We start from the raw sequence: 26869 nt of genomic DNA on the forward strand, positions 1-26869 counted from the left end.
CTGCGCAAATGTGGCAGCAGTACTCCATCCTTGGACGTACTTGGCTTTTATACAGATTTTCCGTGAGTGTATAGGACGACTCCCACTTTTTTCTTTTTGTTTCGACCACATCTTTTTATGTTTTCTCTTTATTTTGTTTTTGTGTTTCAATCCTCATTCTATCATTAAGACACCATGTGACTTTTTAAATACCATTTTTGTAAAATCTATTTGCATTTTTAAGGCGCGCTTTCCTCTTGTACATGCAACGGATTACGTCGGGAATTAGATACTTTCTATGACAGTAGAATGGTGCAACCATTTTTCTTGTAATCTTGGCAACTAATTTATTGTAAGTATTCCATTATGCAAGGAGCGTAAATCAGACCTAGAACGTTGTCGAAGCAGGTTGCTTCTTTGAGATAAAGCCATTCATTCTAACTAGGCCCACGCGCAGACCAGAGAGAGAAGCTTGTTTTTAGTGCATTCAAATTAACCAGCCACCTCTTGCTACATTACAAAACATGCTCAATGAATTATAATTTCTTTATTTGAGCAGAGAAGTTTTAAATACGATTTTCTTGACCCCTGAAACTCACAGCTCTAAAATATTAATCGATCCAGACTTCTTCTAATACCTAATAATGAACCTCCTTGTTTTTGCAAGAACTCTAAAAATATTCATGAACATTCTCTGTTCTCATATTGCTGTAAACCTCCAATTTTGATCATATCCATTATCGGATCAAGATGCCCTGTAACAGAAGACGATGACTAGTGACACCAGTGATTTGACTTTGAGATTGGCACAAGCACATGGCGTTGGTTGTTTGTAAACTCGTCAAATAGCAGACAGGGTCGAATATTCGTGAGCAAGATTTTTTAAAAAATACATTTACAAAACTTTTGAAGATTTAACAGAAAAATATATATTTACAAAACATTGTTTTTTAAGTAAGTAACAAAACGAACGTATTTAAATAAAAGATATTTAAATAAACGGGTGTCCTTCTGAGTGCGTTTTTAATATATTTACAGAACTTTTTAATAAAAGTTGGAATATTAATTATTATAATTATAATCAAATAAATAAATACAGTTAAGACAAACTTATTAATGGCAGAAACAAATATGAAATAATTGACGTGTTCGGATTTTTGTGAATACAATAAAAGTTATAAAATGGTATGTGAATAAGATACAATGTGCGGCTCTTTACAAACATACTTTTCTTTCATGGCAAGAAATAAGAAAAGAAAAAAAAAGAAAACAACATTCTGAAATGGAGTATATCTCTGAAATAGATTTATGTTATAAATTTCAAACAAGTAAAATATCTGTTTATTTTACTAATATTACGTTGTGATTTTCTTTCAAGCGCACTTGATGCGTATTTTATTTTATTCAAATTAAATGAACGTTTCTATATGGATCCCACGCCCTTGACGATATTTAATGTCCATTTTTATTGAGTAAATGGATTGCGTCATAAAGGATAATTGTTAAGCGCCCCGAAACTGTGGAACATTATAAGGAATGAATTAAATTTCTTTAAAGTTGTATCAAAGCTAATAACATCTCAAGATGACACCGGATTATAGCTGTGAAAAAGGCAGCATGAGAATAGCCCTGTCGGTGTCATAACAACCTCAATCTATCCTCCAAGTGGTTTAACATTCGGGCATATTCCTCTCCATTTTTAAGTACTAGTTAAATGCGGTCTAACAACATCGAACTTATCGATTTCTTCCTAATACTCTCTGATCAATTTCTCAGAGATTCCAAATCACTCACTGAGGTCAGTAACATGAGTTATTATCACTTCACTAGTTTTCTAAGGATGACACGCTTTCCCTTGTCAGGGTTCCTATCATCCATAAGAATCCACTAGGTACACCAGTATGACCAGGTCCATATCCATCATGATATGAAGAATTTCTTCCTTTAGTTTCATGCTTAACCTTTTTATTCCAAGACTTAACAGTCATCTTTAATTTCCCACATTGTCTTACGTATGACAATTTAAAGACTAAAAAGTTCACTTTTAATTCTGACATTCATTGATACCTTTCACCAACGACGAGCAGAGTTAATGTGGTATTCTGGTAACAGTAGTGATTTTCAACAATACGTGACTCTGCTAGAGCTTAGCTCCACCCAAAGTCATGCAATACCTCACGTCATATCAGCATCTGCTCATTTGTTTCGCTGTCGTTAAATTTCATTTGTCGTTAAAATCTCATGGGTTGTCTGACTAACACAAACTGACGATGCATCGATTACCGGGATTTTCGGCAGTGAAAACATCCAGACCCCGACACATCCCTACTACCGTGGGTGGGGTTGGAGAGAGTCAGGGCCCTTGTCCAACCCCACCCACTTCGGCCGATGCAAGTGGGCGGTCTAACTCCAGATCCTCAACTGTCTATCACTGTTCCGGTCATATGCCTTGTCTTTGGTGTGTACAGCTATCTATTCGCTCAGAGTTCGAAACTTTTCATCAAATAATTTTTCTTAAAAAAAACAAACAAATTATTAACTCCAGGAAAAAATCCAATCCTTAATCCATAATAAATTATTTTTTTTTAAATCATTAAAAACTCAGAAACTAGGGTTCAAAACACAGCACTATCTGCCCAAAACCAAATTATCTCAATCCAGGCAACGCTGGCTAATTCTGCGTGCGAATTCTGACCGCAATTCCATTGCAATCGTTGCACTGTTTGATTTATAGGGTAAAACCCCACCCACTTCGGCCGATGCAAGTGGACCGTCTAACTCCAGACTCTCAACCGTCGATTACCGTTCCAGTCATATGCCTTGTCGGTGGCGTGTAGAACAATCTATTCGCTCAAAGTTCGAAACTTATCATCAAATATTTTTTCTTAAAAAAACAATCCAAGTCATTAATCCATAATTAATTCTGTTAAAAATCATTAAAACCTCAGAAACCAACGTTCAATACACAGCCGTATTGGCCCAAAACCAAATTATCTCAATCCAGGCAACGCTGGGTAATCCTGCGTGCGAATTCTGACAGCGATTCCATTTGTATTTGCAGCGATTCCATTTCCACTGTTTGATTTACAGGGTCAAAGGAGATATGACCTGGGCGGCTGTTTAGTGCAGCGGTTTATACCATGTATCTTACATTCCCGTCTTCTGCTTTCTTTCTTTTTTCATAGTATACACATTACGGCTTCGATTGCTTACGTTTTTAATACAAAATCATAATAATCTCATTTCTTTGTTGTTTTCTTTCTATCGTAAAAGCCATTTGTTACAAAACATCAAGTTAAACGCCCATCAATACCGGTGGTTTCACTTTTGCGAATAATCGGCTAATTGGTGTATTTTTATCTTTAATTAGCTCTCGTTTCGCTTTATATTTACTTTTTTAACTTACCTCATCACCAGGCTAACCACAGCTGGCTCCATGTAACTCGGGGTTTTTCTTTAAACTGCCGTCTAATAACCTGTGATACTGGCCCTAGGACGGCTTCAAAGGTTAGCAGGATCATCTCAGCATCAAGCAATCCAAACACTACTTGTTTTTTTTGTTTTTTTTTGCCACCGCCTGTAATCAATCATTGAATTCTGGATTGCTCTAAAACCTGGGAATGTTTAAATTCCCTAGAAGTGTTCGGAAAGTCTCGGTCACTTTCGGTGACTCCAATTCATCCTCAACCCTTTCCTCGATTCGTTACTGGATCCTGTCCATCCACTCCTTCCAGCCGCTCACCGATCCCCGTGTCCACCACCATGACATGCAACACCTCAGTATGATCCTCCTCTGACCCACTTATTTCCGTTTTTCTTTGTATTTAATCACAACAAACAACAACATGAAAGGAGAAAAAAATAGCTTTTAAATCCCAACGGTTCACTTGTTGAAGAGAATAATAAAATTAAAAACACAAACGTTCACAACGTAACTCCTCAACTAAGAGTTTTACTTAACGTTAACGATTTCTTCACTCTAAAATGAGATTTGCGTAAGCCGATAGCCTCTCTTATATATTAATCAGTCACTCTCCTTTTTAATTCAGCCTCTGTTTTTTTTTTATATCTCGAGCTTAAAAGTCTTATTTACAAACACTGATATCATTCAGCAGTATAGAGGAATCAATCAATTAACAACATTATACACAACAAATTCAACCTCCTGTTATTTGAAAATACAACCCGAGCTTAAAAATCAATAATTAAAAACATTTGTTTTATACACGACTGGTATCATTCAGCAATTTAAAGGCATCAAAGATTCTTCACTTTAAAACACAATTTGGGTCTACAAGCGTTAATTATTCTCTACTTTAAAACACAATTCGCCCTCAAGGGTCCTCACTGATGATCAGAGAAAAAATAACTCAAGTCAAAGAGAAAATTAATTCACCTGACCGCATAGTTTGGCACAATCACCAAATGCAAAATCTTGCGTGACTGGCGCCAGCCATAACAGACTAAAACTGGTGTAACTCAGTGGATGCAATAGAACCGAAGAGCTGACCAAGAATTCGTTATCGTCAATATATATATATATATATATATATATATATATATATGTTGTGCACGATGAAGACCGTTGTATCCAACGATACATAAGTGTAGTTCTAGGTGGCTCTGATTCGAACAATCACGGAGGTCCGATAGCGTGATCTCGGTCACTTCTACGGTGACGGAATTGGACAGATTCTTGTAATTCTTGCCTAAACACTGACTCGCAAGCACAGAACAAAAATAAGGAGAAATACCAAAGTAAAAATATCTCAAAAGTTTCCACGAAAGACGCGTGCTGTGGGCCTGATGCACAGCGTTAAGTTGACTACTCTTTCCTTTTACTTGCTGCTCGCTAAAAGAGATTATTTCAATTTGGTATCATTCATCGACAAAATAACCACAAGTTCTGTAAGCGACGAATAACTAACTCCAGACGCAAGTTTGGATTTTCCTTTACATTGATTAATTATTAAAATAAATCTTGATTGCAAGTAAAATGTTTTTGTACAATTATAAACCGAAGCAAATAAAAAAATATCTGCAATGTTTTTTTCTTCCGCCAGCAATCTGCTTAGATAGTGACTCAAACAGAATATTTCATAAGTAGGGAAAATGTGAGGTTTGGCAAGTCTAGGGTTCTCATCTAACCCATCTATATTCATTACATCATACACTGATTCGCCTGATTGGCTAATTGGCCACATCACCTGTGCATATTAATTAGGTGATTTCCTCAACAGAAATTATTTTTTCCATTATCTGTTTACCCATATAGGCCAAAACGACGGACTTGACCTTGATGTCAATTGGAAGACAAAACATTACTCGACAATATGTACCGATTCTCTTCAAAAACATTTTTTCTTCGTGTATTTTGTTAAAATGTTTTTAACTCATAACAGGAGTATGACACCAATGATTTCGACGGTCGTTTTTATAACCACAGTTATAATAATCAATCAATCAGAAGCTTCAAAAATTATAAAAATGTCGAATTTTAGATCCAATCAGTTCGCCGTCGCCTCTGTCTCGAAACGACTAAAGATCGGGTCTGCATTGATTCCTCGTCGCCATCTTTGTTACTAGGAATTACTTTACGTTCAAGATCAGGGCTACATGGATTCTTCGCCGATTTGATTTACTGCCGCTATCTTTGTTCAACATAATGTCTCAACACTTAACAGGTTATGCGCCCAGACATCATCTTTTCTTTTACGGATCGGAATCTAAACCCGAATTGAAAGCTTTATCTGAAAATAACACATACGAAATGGTGGCAAAACCAAAAGATATGAATATAATTTCTTCTTGCTGGGTTTTCTAAAAAAAAATCACAACTTCTAGCAGTAAACTTTGTAAGATTTGTTGCAAAAGGTTTTTCACAATTTTCTCGAGTGGAATAGTTTGTCACATTTTCACTAACGACAAATTTAACGACAATTAAAATTTTATTACAATTCGCCGCTCAATAAAATTTAAAAATACATCAAATGGATGTAAAAGAAAAAAAATCCTTATTTAAATACTCCGATTGACTGGGAGCTCTATAATTACCGTCCTTGGTTAGGGAGCGTTAAAATAAACTAGATTGCATCGCATACTCAATGTGTGAGAAGACACTCAGGAAGATCTTGATCGTTGTTGACCTTAGAAATGTTACCATAAATCTTAGTGCACATATAAGCAATGTCGAGAAATGTGATTTGGGAGATCGCTGATAAAGATAAGGAAGAGATAGTTCTTTGAGGCACGCCAGCGTTGATTCTTTGTGCTTCGAACGTTTGCCCATTGACGACTACTTGTATTAATCTATTGGAAATACATTTCTAGATAATCTAGAGGTGGAAATCTTGTGAAGTAGATTTTATGTAAAACTTTATCATATGTTAAGAGTATTTTTTTATTACATTTTGACCCGAAACAAGGCACATTGCCACTTTGATGTAGGGGGCTACTACTAGGGACATAAGCTACAGGGGTACTATGTAGAGAGTTGGGCAGCAAGATATCGGTTCACGTAACACTTGAACTTCTGCATATCAGTACAGTTGGGGAAGCAGGACCCGGAAGGGAATTCGAAATCTCTCTTACATCTAGGGATCTCTACTGTGAAGGGGTGAGATTTTGCTGCTTGTCGGGTTGGTCTGGGGTATTTACGTAGAGGGGGTACAAGTGCTTGCAGTTCGTCGGAGTATTCACCGTTTAAGTACTTGTAGAACAAGCAGAGGTATGCTACATTTCGTCGATGGGACAGAGACTGAAGCTTAGATGACAGTTCAGGACCTATCAGGTCTTTTGAACATTGTCTAGGAGTGAGAGACTAGTAGCAGATGCACCGGCCCAAATATGACAATAATACTCTATACATAGGAAAATGATGGCCTTATAGAGGTACAGAATACTTTCGAGTGTTAGTAGCTTTCTAGCACGGTAGAGAGAACCTACCTTCTTCGCAGCGCTCCTGGCAATGCTCTTCGCAGCGCTCCTGGCAATGCTTTCAATGTAATTATTCCAACTCATGTTTCCTGTGAACGTTAGGCCGAGGAGTTTAAAAGATGTACTTTCAGATAAAGAGTTTTTGGTCATTGCTATTGGTGGTAGAGAAGGTTTCTTGTAGTTATTGAAGGAAACAAGTTTAGTCTTGGCAGAATTGAATGTGACCATCAATTTTTGTACCCATTCCACTAAAGATTGGAGGTCATCTTCTAATGTTTCTGACATTTCTTTAGATATGTGTTCATTAGTTTTCCTGTTGTGTCTGTTATAGAGCGTGGTATCATCAGCATATATACCCATCTCACAGACAATTTTATCAGGAAGGTCATTTATGAATATTAGGAATAATAGAGGTCCAAGGATAGACTCCTGAGGCACTCCCACATTTATATCATATTGTTTAGATGTATGGCCATTGAGAACAACCTGGATTTTTTTTCTCGTCTAAGAAGTATTTAATTATGTTAAGTATTCTTCCAGTGATACCGTATGGTCTGATTTTTCTGAGAAGACCTTCATGCCATACGCTGTCAAAAGCCTTATATATATATATATATATATATATATATATATAGAGAGAGAGAGAGAGAGAGAGAGAGAGAGAGAGAGAGAGAGCTACCGCTCTAGCCTCCCCTACTTTCTCAAGTGAATGGTATATACGCTCGGAGATTGCAGTTAGGATGTCTGCTGTGGAACAGACTTGCCTAAATCCATATTGTTGGTCGGTCAGAAGTTTAGCATCTGTAAGGTGATGGACTAGACCTTGGTTAATTATGGACTCAAATATTTTGGCAAAACGTGGGAGGAGGCTAATGGGGATGTAATTTACTGGGTGAGTTCTTTCGCCAGAATTCTTGAATACTGGTACCACAGAAGCAGTTTTCCAGCAGGCAGGAAATCAAGATTCATTAAGTTTGTAAAGTTTGGAAAGGATTGGAGCTACTTCAGCGGAGCACTTTTTTAATAGCACAGCCGGGATGAGTTAAAGTCCACATGCTTTTGAAATGTCAAGATTTTTTATGGTAGCATGCACCTGAGCAGCGGTGATTTTCAGATCGTCTAGTGTGGCGTCTGTCCGTCAAAGGAAAGTCAAGGAAGGGGGTAGTTAGCAGGATCCAGTGTGGAGTTGGAAGAAAACCGACTGGCAAGCATGTTAGCCTTCTTGGTTGCTGAGCAAATAACCTCATGATTGTTGGATAATGGGGGAATTGTTGATTGCACATTATTTACTACACTGTTGTAGATTTTCCAGAAGTCACGGGTTCCTAATTTCTGTGCTTCGATGCGTTTTTTTTTTGTTTTGTTTTTTTTTGGGGGGGAGGGTTCAGTAAATTCTCTCTCAGCTTTCACTATTTCTTTCTTACAGTTACTTCTGGTTTCTATATACTTCTGTCTGTTTGAATTGGACTTATGTCGGTTAAATCTGCGGTACGCATGCTGCTTTTGCGCGATGGCAGCTGCACATGTAGAAGTAAACCATTGGGGTCAGTGGGGATTGCTATAATTTTTCGCGTGTGAACATGTGCTTCAATTTCTGTTTTGAACCATTCAGTGGTCTCATTTGCGCACCGTTCAGCAGGAATTGAAAAGATATTTCGCCATGGGTGTTTCTGATGAGATATCTGATGGCTTACCAGATAGCCTTTTTATAATATCCCGTTGCTTTGAGCAATGGCTCTTCTATTTATCTTGAGAGGAAATCCCCGTCCATAGATCAGCTGTAGATCGAACAGAAACTAGGTTGCTTGTCTCCGAGAAGGTTGTTTTTGCTGAGAGGGTTTATAATTTCACTGTTCGACTTCATGTTTCATATGCCAACACTATGCATCTTACGGCAATTACTTTGTTTATGATATATTATTCATAAAAAATAATATGATAAAATTTGTGAAAGAGATTCTATCTAAGAATGAAAAATACAAGTTATTTACAGAAATGTAAAAAAAATAATTTCGTAGATTATTTCTGCATGAATATATTTTAAATATTAAAAAAATGTTTATAGAAATGTAAACTATGAAAGTTTAAATTACTTTTTTGAAATAAAATATTTCTATATAGATAGGTTTTGAATATGAGAGAAAATTTATACAAATATAAAAATAAAAGTTTATTATTTTTTATTGTTTCATAATAAAAAAAGAAATGTTCCATAAGGTTTCGTATTTCGTCTTGTGGTAAGCGATTTCCATTCCATATTTATATTAACGGAAATCACTTATCACGAAACGATTTTACCTCTGGTGTCTTAACTTTTTGTGCTAAATTTTTGGATTTATCTCACTTTTTAATAAAGTATTATAAACACGCACATAAGAAACACGTCTTTTATGCTGTCCGGTGATAAAAGATTCCCGTGGCTTTGAAATCAGAAATGCCGTATTAGCTAGCAAATGTATGTTAACTTACTTAGTTGGCAGTTGATAACAATTAGACGTATCATATGCTGTATATTAACAACATATCATATGCTGTATGCTAACAACGAGAAATTAAAAAATAGAAACAAACAACTTCATTTTAAAATAATTTTGATTTTATTTAAAAATTTCAAAACTCAAAAAACTAATATTCACCATTTAAAACATCTATATTATAAAAGTTGGTGTTCTTTTTATCAAAATAAACTTTGTTATTTGGACGCATTCTTTTCAATCCATTGAATGTCTTTACCAGCAGGAGTTGCAACGGTTCTTAAAGTAGCCGGCCATCTTCGGGTAGTTGTAGAAACGATTGTAGAGACCCATCATTCTGGGGTAGTTGCTGAACATGTTGGGGTAGGAATTGTACATCATCTCCATGCAACAGTAGAACATCATGTCACACCACATCATCTGGAAATGAAGAGTTAGAAATATGAGTTAACAGTGTTAAATACAGATATCTTAAAGCATTACTCACTTTAAAGAAAATGGCAAGTAAAACCATTTAAACAAACAATCAAAATAAATGATATATAAAATAAATTACATATCAGGTACGTTTGAAAGCCAAATCAAAACGCAATATTATATTTCTTTCTCCAACGTTACAACATAGCATGAAAGAAAAGAGATGTACCGAATACTGAGGAGGGAGTTTGACTCCGAAATATACTTAAATTATAATTTTCAAACAAGTAAAATATGTGTTTATTATTGTAATATATCGTTGTGATTTGGCTTTCAAACGTACCCGATACGTAATGTATTTTATTAAAATAAACTCAACGCTTTTATAACGGAACTCACACCTGTTAAATAATATGTGTGTATATATATATATATGTGTGTGTGTGTGTGTGTGTGTGTGTGTGTGTGTGTGTGTGTGTGTGTGTGTGTGTGTGTGTGTGTGTGTGTGTGTGTGTGTGTGTGACACTATGAATTGCCCAACTTCGGATAGCAATTAAAGCAGTAGTGTTAATCTTGACAAGGGTCGAACTAAGTACAGATCGAAATGTCACGAAATTTAGTAAATAAAATAATTACCACGACAAATATCAGGTAAAGATGATATGTACAGTTATGGTGTGATTCAAACACTGTTAATGTATAGAAGAAAAGTCACTGGTCGAGATTGCGACCGACGTCACGTTTGTCGAGTTGAAATGAAAGAAAGCTTTTAGAATCACATGTCTATCAAACGTTACACGGAACAGATCTCTAATGATGATGTAATAACTGAAATGGCCCCTTGGATATGCTTAAAGAGTGAAACTTTCTGGAAGATGTGTGCTAACGGTGTCCTGTAATGTTTCGTTAATAGGTTACTTACTAATCAACCGAACATGTAATAAACCAGAAACTACTACACTCGATGAAAACATTAAATTTGTCTGGCTAAATTGATGAGACGATAAGTGTGAATGCGTATAAACGTACTTGGTAACGTACCCACTTTTTATCTCTCATATACCCACCTTCTCATGAAAATAAAATCTTACATGCATAAACAGCGCGCACACACTCATATATACACAAATACATATACATATGACAACACCATCGATACAACCATAATATATATATGTGTGTGTGCGTGTATATTTATATATATATAAAAGTATTACGAATTAAAACTTTTCAAATTACCACATAACACCCCTGCTTTATATTTTCGCTATGTGGATGATACGTTGGCGGCTTTTTCTTCTCAGGACTTGACTTTAGATTTCTTTAAACGTCTTAACGCCTTACATCACGCTTTATCTTTTACTTTGGAGATAGAAAGGGACAATTCTCTCCCATTTCTGGACGTGCTGATTGAAAGGTCCAGACGAGGTTTTCTTACTTCTATATATAGAAAACCTACCTTTACCGGTCTTTATACTAAACGGTGTTCTTTTACTCCTAAAATCACGAAGTTATACGTTGATACATCAGGTTGCATTGTCTTCTTTCAAAAAGGACGGTTTACCTCACACTAAACTTAGCAATATTATATACAGGGTGAACAGAAAGTCCTTGGACCATTTTTAGTTTTAAAATTAAATATTGTTAAAATCACTTTTTCTCTTTTCGAATAAAGTAAGTATTTAGTCTAACTATTGATCTAATTATTTTCAACAAAAATATAAAAATAATTTTGTTTAAACTTTCAGAAAAATGAGCAAACGAGAGGCCATAATTCAGCTTCATTGCGCGGGAAGGACAAACTCAGAGATTATTAAGCTCTTGAAAGTGGCTAAATCCACCGTGTACCATGTTGTGAACAGATTTAAGGAACTTGGTACATCTGAAGACCGTCCTAGGAGTGGAAGACCTCGCACTGCTCGAACAAAGAAGGTGATTAAAGTTGTCTGAGAGAGGGTAAGGAGGAACCCGAAGAGATCTGCAAGACAAATGGCTAAAGACATGAATGTGAGCGTGACCTCGATGAGAACCATCGTAAAAAACAATCTCCAGTTGTTCCCCTACAAGATGAGAAAGAGACAGTACCTCACACCTGCCCAAAAGCACAAGAGACTTGAAAGAGCAAAGCTTCTTCTTGGAGAACTGAAGGCTGGCACGACAGAGCGAGAGATCGTTTTTTCTGATGAAAAACTCTTCACAATTGAAGCGACTGTTAACAATAAAGAACGACAGAGTTTACGCAAAATCTTCAGCAGACATTGATGACTCCGTGAGAATAGTTTCCGCCGACAAAAGCCGTCTTCCCTCATGGTGTGGGCTGCAGTCTCCAAATCTTGGAAGTCGCCCCTGATTTTCGTGGAGCAGGGGGTTAAGATCAACACAGATCGCTACATTAACGATATTTTGGTTCCAGCATTTGAAGAGATGAAGAAACACTTCAAAGATCAGCCTTTCACCTTTCAACAAGATGGAGTACCATCCCACACCTCCAGAAAAACTTAGGACTGGTGCCAACGTCATTTTCCAAGATTCTGGAGTAAGGAGATTTGGCCTCCTGCATCGCCTGGTTTGAATCCCATGGATTTTTCGGCGTGGTCTTTGTTAGAGGCAAAGGTCTGTTCTGTTGCTCATCCAAGTGTTGATACTTTGAAGACATCTCTTCTGAGTGAATTGGCTAAAATACCTCAGGAAACGCTGCGTGCCTCGGTTGGTAACTTCAGACAGAGAATTGAACGTCTAATCGAAAGGAAGGGACATCACATTGAAAATAAATAATTTGAATTTATTCTTGGTTTCCTAACTTATAATTTTCATTCATGTTTAATTCATATTTTTGTAATTTTCTATTATTAAACCACTTTTGAATTGGTCCAAGGACTTTCTGTTCACCCTGTATAAATTCCAATGTCCGTATAATGCTATCTATGTCGGGCGAACCAGTGTTCATTTTGAAACAAGAATTGGACAACATGTTTCTTCAGGTTTTCAAAATAAAAATAAAGATAAAATTCTCCTCAACCCCACCCACAATAATTGAGATTCCACAATTGGAAATAATTCATTGGATAACCCAGAATGTGAGCAGATATATAAGGACGACTTTTTTCGATTTTATTTCGAGGCAGATCGAGTAGTCATTTGAAAACTCTCGAATTTGTCCCCATTGCACGCCTCAAACTCTCTCTCTGCAGGCAGAAACGGTTTGTGAATACCCTAGACCTTTTTGGCGAATTGTAGAGAGATGTTTTAGATATGATTCCCCGCCTTTTTTTTCTTTTTCTATCATTCCCCAGTCGTGATATATATATATATATATATATATATATATATATATAATATATATATAATATATATATATATAATATATATATAATATATATATATATATATTATATATATATATATATATATATATTAGGCTGACCAGTTTTTTTTCGGAATTTTAAATTTCGATTTCAAATGATGTATTTTATAAGTTTCCGTTATAATACTTTTACCGTTTATATCATTTTAAATAGCGTTTTAGCTTTGTCCAATCGTTCGAATTACACTCGTTTTAAAACAATTATGTCATTTTTTCAGAACGTTTTATACAAGATGTAAAAAAGCAAATCTGCCTAATTTTTTTATTTCAATTAAAACTAGGTCGAAAAGCCGTCGAAACTGTTAGCGATATCAACGAAGCGATTGGACTAGAAACCACTACTTAACGCACAGCATAATGGTGCCTTAAGAAATTTCCTGGCGGCGATGAGAGTCTTAAAGATGATGAGTACAGTAGTCGGCAATCGGATGTTGACAACGATTTATTCAAAGCCATAGTTAAAGCCAATCCACGCACAACTATTCGAGAACTTGCTTCTGTATTCAACGTAACGTATACAACGATTTCCAACTATTTGAGAGAGATTGGAAAGACAAGAAAACTTGATCAATGTGTGCCTCACGAATTGAACAACAACCAAAGGAAACGCCGTCATGAGGTGTTATCTTCCCTTCTTTTATGCAACAAGAACGACCTGTTTTGTTTACCGCGTTGTGACTTGCGATGAAAAGTGGGTTTATTGCGACAACCGGCGACGCTCAGCTCAGTGGTTAGACGCCGACGAAGCTTCACGACACTTCTCAAAATAAGAGTTGCACTAAAAGAAGGTCATGCTGACTGTTTGGTTGTCTGTGACCGGCCTCCTTCATTGCAGTTGTGTGAATGCAGGCGAAATCATTACGGCGGAGAAGTATTGTTAACAAATGGATAAAATGCATCAGATACTCCGATAACAACACCCAGAAAAGGCCCAATTATCTTCCACGACAATGCCCGATCGCACGTTGCAAAACCAGCCTCCAGAAGTTGAACGAATTGGGCTACGAAACTTTTCTTCATGCGCCATACTCTCCAGACCTCTCACCTAGTGACAACCACTTTTTCAAGCCCATTGACAACTTTCTATGTCAGAAATTCTTCAAAATCCTAAGCGATATTAAAAACTCCTTCAACGACTTCATCGCCACCAGAACGCAAGAGCTTGTTACGTTACTGGCATAAAAGCACTTTTTTGTGTTGATTAAAATGTATTAGTTCTGATAGTGCTTATTTTGATCAATAAATTTTTGTTTGAGCCGAGATATGTTCATCTGAATTTAAAAGTTAAAAACCTCAAACCTGCCGTTACTGACATTATACTAAATGTTTAGACTAAAATAAATACAAACCTGATCTCCCATGAACCACATGTTTCCGCCATTGCGCATGCACAGAGTCCTTTCCATGAAGGGCATGATCCTGTTAAAGGTGTTCATGTATCTCCAGTACATGTAGTTCTGAAAGCAGAAATGAACACGCATTAAATATTATCCTTTAGAAACTGGGGTTAGATTATTAAACAATTTCTAGAAGAGTAATTATTCGATTGAAATATTTAAAAAAAATGCATATAATATAATATAAATATGATATGACAAAGTGCAACTTACATCGTAGTTGCTGCACATGCTGTCACCACCAAATCCCCAGTCGTTCATGTTGTACTGTAAAAAGAAAAGAGAAGTGAAAAACTATTTAGAATAATTTCCGTTTTGATTTATTCAAACTATGTATTAGTGAGGGGACGATTCTAATATTTTCTAGAGTTCTAGATTTTCTAGATTTCTAGATTAAGATATCATTTCTTTAAGATAACATTTCTAGATTAAGATATCATTTCTAGATTAAGATATCATTACTGTTTATGGTCTAAATTCCCGATGTCGATGTAATTACCAATTTAGATGTTTTTTGTTTTTTTTCAAAATTCTTAATATTTAGTTATAGCGCCTTTGTTTCATTTTCGGATTACCGGGAAAAAAACATATAATTCGTGCATATATTTTAGGAGAAGTGAGATGTACATTTCACAAATCAATCTTTATAATTATTTGTTTCGTTAATCTTTTCCTCGAATTTGATTGAGAATATCGAATTGAAAAACTAATTGTGAGATTTGCATCATTTTTCATTTGTGCCATTTTACCGTGACATTTTAACATATTTCTTGCCGGCTTAATTTTTATTATTATTATTATTATTATTATTATTATTATTTTTATTATTATTATTATTATTACTATCTATAAATGTTAGTTTTACTCGTAATTTACAACAAAAATTTATTTATCATTACATCATAAGCATGAGCAGTGGCATATGAAGTTGTAAACAAAAACCAAAAAAGAATCGTTTATGGAATTGTAAAATAGGCTAATTTTTCTGATTCTAATAACGATTCTGATACACCAAATACTTCCGATTTTTCTGATTTCCGATTCTGATATATCGTCATAACACTACTTTTCTATTAACAATAAAAACTAGTAGAATCTGAATCTGTTAATTAATACAACGCGGTATTTTAGAGATTTACGTCAAAGTAGTGCTGTATTTTTGAGGAATAGTCTTGATTTTCGAAGCGATCTCTACTCGTGTAGTGTTTCATCATCAAGAACAGAAAATTTTACAGTAAGTTTCTGTTCTTCGCAATAAATGAGCGATGTAAGAATACGATTATCAGCCTTTTTTTATTATTTTGTTGTTTTAATGCATTATGTTTAGCAAAATAAATATCTTCAGTTTATTGTTAAGTTTCTATTTTTATACTGCAAAATAATATTTAATTCAGTAAAAATGTTCAAGTAAATTATGCTAAATTTTAAATTTGGTATTCATATATATATATATATATATATATATATATATGTATATATATATATATACATATATATATATATGTACATATATACATATATATGTATATATATATATACTCGGGTTTTTTTATATTCAAAAGTAATGGACTAATGAATTCAACGAGGTTGTTAGATAGTGCTCAATAAAAAGAGCTGATAATACTTGTTTATTGTTATATAAACATGCTCACATCCCACTGCTACAAATAGCCACTTGTTTCAATCAAACAACAGATATCATCAGGCAGCGACTTGACTATTCAAAAATTCAATAAATAATGGATTATTCATTGAACTTTTGAATAGTCAAGTCGCTGCCTGATGATATCTGTTGTTTGATTGAAACAAGTTGCTATTTGTAGCAGCGGGATGTGAGCATGTTTATATAACAATAAACAAATATATATATATATATATATATATATATATATATATATATATTTATATGGAATACAGGATATAAACGGTAAATTGGCAGTTTGAGATCTCAAACTATTAACCTTGATAAAGACAGGGTAGTAAAAGATGTTTATTAACTGCTTTATAAATACAAACAAATGCAAAACATTTTATTACATGTGTCTACTTTCTGCGTCCAAAACTTGCTCAATACGAGCCCTAAACGCACGACAGACCTTGACAGCTGACTTTTTGATACTGTTGAATGCTCGATTTATGGAGGTTTTAAAAGAGTCAACACTGTCCTGGAAGCAAGCATCGGAGTTTTCCTCACCATCGACCCGTAACCAGTATATACAAGAGTTCAAATCTGGCGAGCTAGAGTGTGAGATATTTGAGGGTACAAAAAGTAAATGTACAATCGGCAAAAACCTTGAAGCAAAAAGTATTTATTTTCGTGGTTATACCTATCAAAAGAGCAAAGTTTACTTCAATGTATTAATACTTAAAAAAAAACAATGCTCATATTAATGTAGATATATAAGAAACTCAATAGGTATATTTATCCTAGAGCTATAATATTAATATTTGGTATAAAGATTAATGATTGTAAATTATGAATCAGTTTTAAAATCAGTTTGTTTTTCCTTTTGAAGCTGGTATATAATTTACAATTATCAATCTTTATATTTTTATATTCAATATATATATATATATATAAATATATATATATATATATATATATATATATATATATATATATATATATATAGCAAATTGTAGTGATTCAATGAAATTTTAAAAAGAAACTTTATTCAAATCAAGGATTTTTTTATTATTCCAAGTAAGACAAAGAAGATTTTAGAAATTTTATCTTCTTATCCTATAGGGTTTCGATGCCTACCATCTCTTCAGAGGAGAAAATATTATCAAATAGATATTTATTTGCTCTATCCTGTATATTGAGCTTTATTTGCTCTATCCTATATATTGAGCAATTCCTATTTAGTTGGGATAATACATAGAATATAACGACCAGTAATATTTTGTAAATCTTATAATCACAGATTTCCATACCAGCTGATTGTTGGATAAATCTATTCGGAAGAATATATATATATATATATATATATATATATATATATATATATATATATATATATATATCGTCAATTTATATCGAATCATTTTAGTTTAACACCTTTAGTAATCGATTTTTTTATTATGAGTTGAAATATTTCGGCAAGAATTGCTAACTAATAATAATTGTCTCACCCTGAAGTTTCCGTTCTTCCAATGGTAATACCTCATGTAGTCGTGCATGATTTCATAGAAGCAGTCGCTGATGTAGTCACACCTCATCATGTCCATGGCGTTATTGGGGTAGAAGTCTATAAATATAAAAAATGAAAACTTACAAAATAAATAACATGAAAAACAATTAAATTTAATCAGTTTCTAATAAAAACTGATTTTAAAACATTTAACATGGCTTATGGGGGTTGAATTGTAAAAAAGAATTCGTGACGAAAAACTTTTAAATCTTAAGTATTATTTTCTCTTTTAAAGAAAATGGAGAGACTTGTATAAAACACTTACTGAATTCACGGGCCATGTACCTGCAAATGGCCATAGTCTCGGGCATCATGTAACCATTATCCATCTGCAGACAGGGGAGGTAATTACAAGGGAAATCTGGAATGAATAAAAACATTTGTAATTATAAGGAATAAGTCTTATCTACAACAAATTAATCCTAATATAGCTATACAGATCATTTGACACAGGGATTACAAATAAAAGCGTCAGAAGAGGATTTATTACACAATTATTCTAATATAGAAAGTGAGGCACTAGCCATAGTGTGGACAACGGACAGAGCAAGACAGTTCTTGATGGAAAAAAACTATTGTTGAAAAGTGATCACAGACCACTGGAATTTATTTTCAACAGAAGAAAAGAACTACCGAAAGTTACAACGTCCGGAACATTACGTTGGGCGATCAGACTCATGGCATTCAACTTTGACATTGAGCATGTTAAAGGGAATATGATACCGCACGTTGATTCCTTATCTAGATTGAGGTTTTATGGAGATGATAAGGACAGAATGACACGGAATTTGAAGACACATTCCTGCATCTTGTAGAAACCGATGTAATATCTGAAGATAAAATGGCTACTGAAACTACAAATGACCCAGTGTTAAACAGAATAGTGTTGAGGATAAAAGAGAATCACTGGGGAAATTGTTCAATGGCTGAAAGACCATTCAAAGAAATAAGACATGAACTGACTATAGAAAACGGGGTAATATGTAATGGAGACTTGGTAGTTCCCCCCAGAAATACAGAGGAGACGGGGTATATAAAGTGTACATGGTGACGTACATTGTGGAGTGGCAGCTACGCAAAGAAGAATTAAATTGGGAGCATGGTGACCGGGGTACTCAAGACGTAAAAAGATGCACAAAATGCACAGAACTCTGGAATTTTAAGCACAAGAAAATACATGTGTGGCCCGAAAAGCAGAACAGTGGAGCATAGTACACATGGATCATGCCTCTGTCAATGAGATAGGACTGTTATTAATATTAGTAGATACATATTCAGGTTGGCCTGAAGTGGTGAGAGTACCTGATAAAAAGGTACCACCGTAAAACAAATATTACAAGTAATATTTTCGAGAAATGAGATATCGAGAACATCGATGACGGATAACGCGCCAGAATTTACGGATGCTGATTTGCATGAATGGTTAAGAAAAATAGGATGCAGACCTTACAAGAGCCCTCCCTACCACCCTCAAAACAACGGGATAGCAAAAAAAAGATGGTCTAGGCCGTAAAGAAGGGCATAAATCATGCGTGCAACAGGAGAAAATCGATGCTTTCCTACCAAGATTATTACAAAGTTATAGAAGAATTCCGCATGCAGGCAGGCCAGAAAGTCCATCTGCCTTAATGGGCAGACAATTAATATTCCCTTTAACTCATATGCCACAAATCAAAAGATGTGGTACAAAAGAAATAGGAATACAGAAGCCAAGACAGCAGAATTTATCATGCAGAAAGGACATAATACTGCAATATTAAATAAATAAAAAAGGGAACCGTGTTTTAGCTCATGCTAACCAAATAAGATCCCAAGGAGAACAGTCGGGTGAGGAAATGCATTCAGAGCTGCCCATTATTGATGTAACAGAAGAGTTGCTGAAGAATGAGACTGTGGAGGAAGTAGAGAGGGCCGTGGTAGAAAAGGTAGAATGAGACAAGGCAGAAGAGGAAGATCAGAATATGCAGGAGGAACACTGCGATTATAGGGAAAGGCGTGATAGATTCAGATCTCCAAAGAAAAGGAGAAAGATAAAGGAAGATGTTTAGGAGGGCACGAAAAGACGTACAAGAAGTACTCGTGGCATAAAGCCTCTCCTTTATAGGGAGATGTAGTGATATGCAAATTAAGTATAATTTACATATGAGCATATACTCATATTTATAAACCGACACCAACTTGAACAGGTGTTTATTGAACGTTTGCTTAGCATTATACAAGGCATATCAGATACACTGTCGAAAATAAAATAATTGTTGGTTTATTTGAAACCAAAAGTCGAAAATGTAGCTTAACTTTCGCCAGAAATAAAAGTCCTTGACACAGACACGCACCTGACCTGGAGTAACAATATGATTGATTGTCGAAAATCAAATAAATGTCGGTTAATTCGAAGCCACATGACCGAGAGAAATAAACACGGTGGATTGTCGGGAATAAAATAAATGTTGATTGATTCGAAACAACCTGACCGATTAAACTTTTTATGGAGTCGAAACCTCATGCAAAGATGACCTACATCCACGTGTATAATTCAGACGGAAATACTGCGTCATCGATTGAAAGTTCTAGTCTCTATTTACGGTGAAAGTGAAATCCCATAATGAGTCTTTTCAGGTGAATGTGTGCGGCAAACGTTATGGCATAGTATTAACCTAAACTTTAGATTGTAAGATGATTGGTGATTGAATTTTTAAAAAAACTGCAACTTGGACTATGCAACCCCTTTCCAAACTAACTCTCACTTGTTTACAGTCAACATCAAAAATATATCATATTTCCGTGCATCGGTGATCCTTTTACTGCAGTAAAAATATAATACACTTTGAACTACTCCCTTATTTAGAACTTTCCAAGCTTAATACGTGCTATTTTTACCTAAAAACTGCTCAGTACGGTACGCAAATCTAACCTAGACATACTTGAAGCTAACTTTAGATAAATTAACACATGCGTTAACCGTTATAATTTTGTGGAATAAATATTCCATTGCGGCGAGGCAGTCTATTAGTGTTTTCCAAACGATTAAATGTCATCGGAAAATAAAACTTATTTATATATATATATATATATATATATATATATATATATATATATATATATATATATATATATATATATATATTTCAGAATTATAAAAATATTAGTAATGAAAAGTTTGGATATAATGCATAGACGTTATTGAGCTTTGCTTTCTCTTGATCAAAAACGATAAACATCATTCCACAATTTTTTTTAATTTTTAGTTAAACATGCTCGTGAACCGAAAACTTTTAAACAAGGTTTTCAAGATACTCCAGAATATAAAATATACTTATTTGATTTTTACAAATGTAAATACAAATTTTAATCGTGTAGCAGAAAGTTATTGGTCATTTTTTTTAATACATTTTGAAAGTAAAGTCCCCATTGCGATGGTGGCATATATATTTTTACGAAGGTGTAACCACTTATCAATGACAAGGAGAAGGGTTAATGATTGTACAGTAGTCAATAGGAAAATGTCATAGTAATTGTTATTAGTTGAAAATTGGTAAATTTGATAACTTAAGGGCTCACCAAGAACTTTTTTACATTGGACTTGACGACCATATTGTAGCCAGGCGGAAAGCAGGTAAATGGAACAGAGTTCCACAGGCGTGCATTTCTAAAGAAGAAGCTTTGTTCATGGAATCTACGTTGAGGTTTAGGCACAGATATAGAATGTGAGAAATTATTGATAGTGGTTTCAGACGAGTTTTTTTCGTAACATTGATTGTATTTTTATATTTAAAGTTTAAATTTCATTAATATCAGATCAAAAGTGAATGCTGGTTTGCCTACCAAGGCTACACTACTATTCCATTCACACTGCAGTTAAGCTTTAGCGAATTAACGCCTTTCTTGATAGTCTTACAGAAGATGATTCTGCATTCGACCCGCTTCTTTATATTCGATAGATGGTTTCAGAAAATGCTAACTCATCTAAGAACAAACCAATACGAACAATTCGGGGTTTAACTGTAATGCTTCATTATATGTTTCTATTGATAAGTCAATGATATAGCAATGAATAAAATTATCAGCAGTTTTTTTTTTACTTTAGTTTAATATCAAAATAATATTGCTCATTGGAATATTAATCAATGAAAAATACAATTTTCAATAAAGAAAAACGTCAAAAGAATCGTTTTTGGCATCAAAAAGTAGAAACAATTTTTATTATGAATCCAATATCGATTCTGATACTTCAAAAATAAGTTCTAATTGTACCGACTCCCAATTTCGATTCTAATTAATCGCCCTAACACTCACACACACATACACACACACATATATATATATATGTGTGTGTGCGCGTGTGTGTGTGTGTTATATACATGTAGATAGATATGTATGTATGTATGTATGTATGTATGTATGTATGTATGCATGTATGTACACGGTGCTAGTATACACACACGTAAGCCGTGGTGAAGGAAACCTTTCTAGGAGAAGTAAATCTCTGATTTAAAAAACCATAAAGCGGGAGACCAGTACCCGCATTAAGCTGGTCTGCAGTTTAATTTGTTGCTGGCTATCTTGCTTTTGCTTGTTGCTGGATCTCAACATTTTGAACCGAGAGAGAGACTTAGCTGTCGTACAAAGCTAAGACTCTGCAACATCATCTTTGTATAGATACTCCCTTAGGCATTTGGACTCATGGATTTTAAATGTCTGAGGGAGTGGTACTCGTCTGACAAGATGTTGCAATCATCAATCATGTATGTATGTATGTAAATATTAGAACTCGGTGATTTATTACCCTACAAAAGTTTAACAGTACGCTATTCTATGCACACCAAGATGTTGAAGAGACTCTCTCGAATTTATAAGGAAGCAAATCTTCAAACTCCCTCTTTCTTACATTTAGAAGTTATCATGTATACATGGTTACCCATCTAAGTCCTAATAAATCTGACTAATGTTTAACTTCCGCTTTTCTATTTTTATTTTTATTGTGAAATGCCAAACAATTAAAAAAATAACGTTAATAACAATTCCTTACCATTCCTGCAACGATCCCAGTCGGAGAATTCGTATCTCTTGTCCATGTATTTAACGCCAGCCATATGGAACATCATGCGCATGCACTCGGCACGTCCGCGGCCATTGAAGTAATGGAGGGTGTAGTTAGGCATGGTGGAGTGGTTTTCGACTTGGTGACTACCAAAAGGAGAACAAGCTGTTGTGGTTTGTGTGACTGCAAGTTTTCTCTGAGGACGAAGAGACAAACTAGACTCGTATTTATACTCTCAGGTTAATCAAATTGTTAGCGCTAATGATCAGGTAGACGGTTACCTGCCCAAGGACGCCTATTCAATATTCCTCACCTGATAGAACTTAATTTTATTCCGATCTTACGAACTCTAAGAGTACACATTCTTGAGAATAATTATAGTTTGACTTTGATTTGCTTCAATGTAATTATGTACTACTTATTTAACCAGGATACAATCACATGGAGCAAAACAGAAACGTTTCGATGTACTGTTAGATCCAATCAAATTATTTTCTCCTGATAAGGAATAAAGGACTAAGGTCAATCGATTGAGGTCAATAATCGCACGTTTGAGAGAATATAATAGTTTGTTCTAATGTTATGAATAAAACGAATATATTTCTTGATTGGATATGTTTGACTACTTTCTTTGTAAGTCAGTGTTGTAGGTACTTTTAGGTTATTTTCAATGAGACATGAACGTTAATTCGTCGCTGGAGGCACCACACACAAACCTACCGCATAAACGACCTTTCGTATTCTCTTGCTGTCGAAAACATGTAAGTAAATAACCTGTTTTAGAGATGATTTAGCTGAGTGTGTATTAATTATATGCACGCACAAATAATTGCGGTAAATTGTTGAAAGAAACACACTTTAAATAACAACTAATATAAAGAAGAATATATATTATTTCACGTGAAGTTTGAAATTAATTCGAAACCCATGTTGTGTCTGCCTCATTGAAAACGATCAATTTAGAATGTAAATGTATGCGTTTGAAAGTTGAACAATCCCTAAAAACAACTTTAATCTTTCGAAGTCTACTCTACTATTCTATTCCATATTTAAACATAGACAGGTTGTTTTATTTTACGACATATAAACCTAATTATTTTACTGAATATCAAACGGAAAGTTAAAAAATATAAATTTAAATAATTCTTAAATAAATTTTATTTGAAGAAATATGATTCCATCGACATATTTTGTAGAAAACAGTTGAAATATTTATTTTTTTTTTGCAATCTAATTAATGTGTATATGTTCTTTTTGCCATAATTGTTAGAGGGCTTGCTAATAGGTTAGCAGACCGAGGTTCAATCTTCATTCGAGTAATTCTCAAACAAAATGTACACATTCAAAAGAATAAGGTCAAGACCAAGAGTGTCCACCATTGACGTAATAATTTGTTTAGGCTAAGATCCACTTGAGGGCATAAGAGGTTAATACTATGAATGTACTAACATTGATCAGTTTTACGAACTTAATATGGTAATTAGGGGATTATTAATGACTATAATTTGTTGTCATAGATTTAAAGAAGACCATGTTGTAATCAACAGGGATGCAGTCTCGGAACAAATGTTTCCACAAGTGGGAAGAAGCGGACGCTAGGTACATTAATACCAAAAACCATTTTCATTGTAATAAAGTTCTTACTGCGAATATCTTAAAAGAAGTAACTATAGACTTGTTGCAAACTGTTGTTATGTTATGTGATGAGTAATAGCCGAAACAATGTCGAAATGGATAACTGGATACGAATTTTAGGAAGCAACTACTTAAAATTATTAATTGCAATGTAGGATCGTGGCAAAATGTAACGAAGCACATACGTGCGTATGCTAGTAACAGCTGTATGCAAATTACCGAACTGTGTGCGAGGTAACGGCACAGCTAAGAAGAAAATAAAGACAAAGGTTACTAAGAAAAAGATAGACGTGGTACACACGTACCCGGAGAGCTGTTAGGGAAAGAGTGTCTTAAACATGGCGGGACAACGACTGGGTGCCGCGTGCTTGACACACATTGAAATATAAGATGACATTTGAACAAGAGACAATTCGTTATTCTGGAAGTACCTGTAAATAAATGTCTGTTGTTTCAATTGGGAAAAAAGTGGGTCAAATTCTTTTCTTTGTCTTGCGACTTCCCGCATACAACGTGTGTTTCTGGAGTGTTTAAATACTAGAGTACAACAAGTCAGGCAAAATACTCTTCATTTTAGGTGCCACCCTGTACCAAGAATGAAGTGTTATGAATACAACTTAGATGTTTTCAAGTTAAACGTTAACAAATTCCTAATGAACCGCCCCCTTAAGTAAACACTTCATCAAATCTCCACACTAACGTCAGTCCTGGATATGACCTTAAACTATATCCGATGGTGAGGGCCCCAGCTTGCAGGCCTTAAGGAGTGTGGAGCCACCCTTTAATTGCCATTGCTCCCAGGTCCACTATGTTAGGGTCCCAACTATTGGTTAAATAGAATACAACTTAAAAAACAAATATACTATATTAAAAAATCGTTCTTCAAAATCACCAGATTCCGCATTTAATAACCCGAAAAGGGTTGATATGCCGTAAAACAAAACAACCAACCAACCACACTAACGTAATGTACTTGCAATAACCCTTATCCCTGAGTGGCTTCCGGGCCTTGATAAGTGGTGATCCCTGTGTAAAAAAAGTGTCTTATGTATGATTTATCGCCATATGTTTCCGGGTCACTTAAGCGCACATCTAAGGATGATATGAGAGAACAAAACTCTTCAAAACTTCATGTATATAAAGTTATATATAAGTTATAAAGCTTAAATTATATGTAAAAATATTCTAAGAAAGACAATGAAAATGATCCTTATGTTATCCTCTATGTGCCGAATGTCAACATGCTACTAAATTATATGCAGCTAAATTATATGAATAATATATTTTTGAAAATGTAAATACGTATGTCTTACTTTAATCTAATTTCAATCAAATACACAGAGTGCACTCCAAAAGTAATGTCTCCTAAAATTTATTCCGCCCGAATAAATAAGAAGGAATTGCAAATTACATTGTTATGATGCATAAACTTATGCATTTATGACCTAAAATTGTGTCTCCTGTTGCAGATACTAATGATGTGAGACGTTAAGTAAGCAACTCATGTCATGGACGTACGTCAGAAGCAGAGCCGCGTGATTTAGTTACTAGCAAAAGTACATTGAGAACAGTGGTTACTATGTAGAAAATAAAATTCTTGAGCTCAAGTGGTTGCTTGTTTTAAGGATACAACACGCGTCTTTCTAGCTCTTCAACTTTTGGAGTGCATACGAGGTTCTTCCTTCACTAGAGAAAAATTATTTTCACTGTGACTAAAGTTTTTATTCGCCTTTTATTCCTCCATAATTTTACCTGTTCATATTATACTTTTAATTGAAATATTCGAGTGTTCACGTCAATTAAAAAAAATTACTTCAAATTGAGGAGGCAAAAAGAAAGTCCGCAGCAACAAATTCGCATAAAACCAGCTTAAATTATTGCCCCTAAATCACTTTAAAATATCCACCAACAAAGCTTCTCTAATCGTAATTGTTGTTGTTCCAGGTTATAAAACATAACATTTAGTCCATATGCCACGACTTTCTATTAGTGATCGTGAGGCGCTCATTAATCTCCACCTTTCTGGTTTATCTAATCGAGAAATCGTCCGCAGACTGACATGTGATGAGAAAACGGTACGAATGACTGTGCAAAAGCACCAAAACACCGGCAGTGTTCGTGATGCCCCTAAATCTCATCATAGTAGTGTTATTTCTAACAGGGAAGACAATGCTATTAAGATCCACAGCCTAAGAAACAGATTTGAAACAGCTTCCCAAATCCAACAACAGTGCAATCTTGTTAAAAAGTGCTCTCTTTCTTATGTCAAGAACAGATTAAAGGAATTTAATTTGCGAGGATTTGTTGCAATACGCAAGCCAATGATTTCTGTAAAGAACAGAAAGCGCCGTCTAGACTTCGTCAGATGCAATAAAGGTCATGACTCTTCATATTGGTCAAAAGTGTTTTTTAGCGACGAAAGCAAGTTCAATAGG

General features: G+C 34.7%; 1 protein-coding gene across 1 annotated transcript; it reads right to left on the reverse strand.

The window, feature by feature from the left end:
* Positions 1-9644: 9644 nt before the first annotated feature.
* Positions 9645-22920, reverse strand: LOC145265322 (S-crystallin SL20-1-like). Its single transcript, XM_080121093.1, has 6 exons — positions 22788-22920; positions 18027-18122; positions 17703-17818; positions 14781-14834; positions 14520-14627; positions 9645-9809 (listed from the first exon to the last, which is right to left on the reverse strand). Exons 1-6 carry the CDS (start codon positions 22918-22920, stop codon positions 9645-9647), a joined length of 672 nt encoding a protein of 223 aa, XP_079977219.1.
* Between the last annotated feature and the right edge of the window lie 3949 nt (positions 22921-26869).

The sequence above is a fragment of the Euprymna scolopes genome, chromosome 40 (genome assembly GCF_053919585.1).
Source record: "Euprymna scolopes isolate OS-2025 chromosome 40, ASM5391958v1, whole genome shotgun sequence".
NCBI lineage: Eukaryota > Metazoa > Mollusca > Cephalopoda > Sepiida > Sepiolidae > Euprymna > Euprymna scolopes.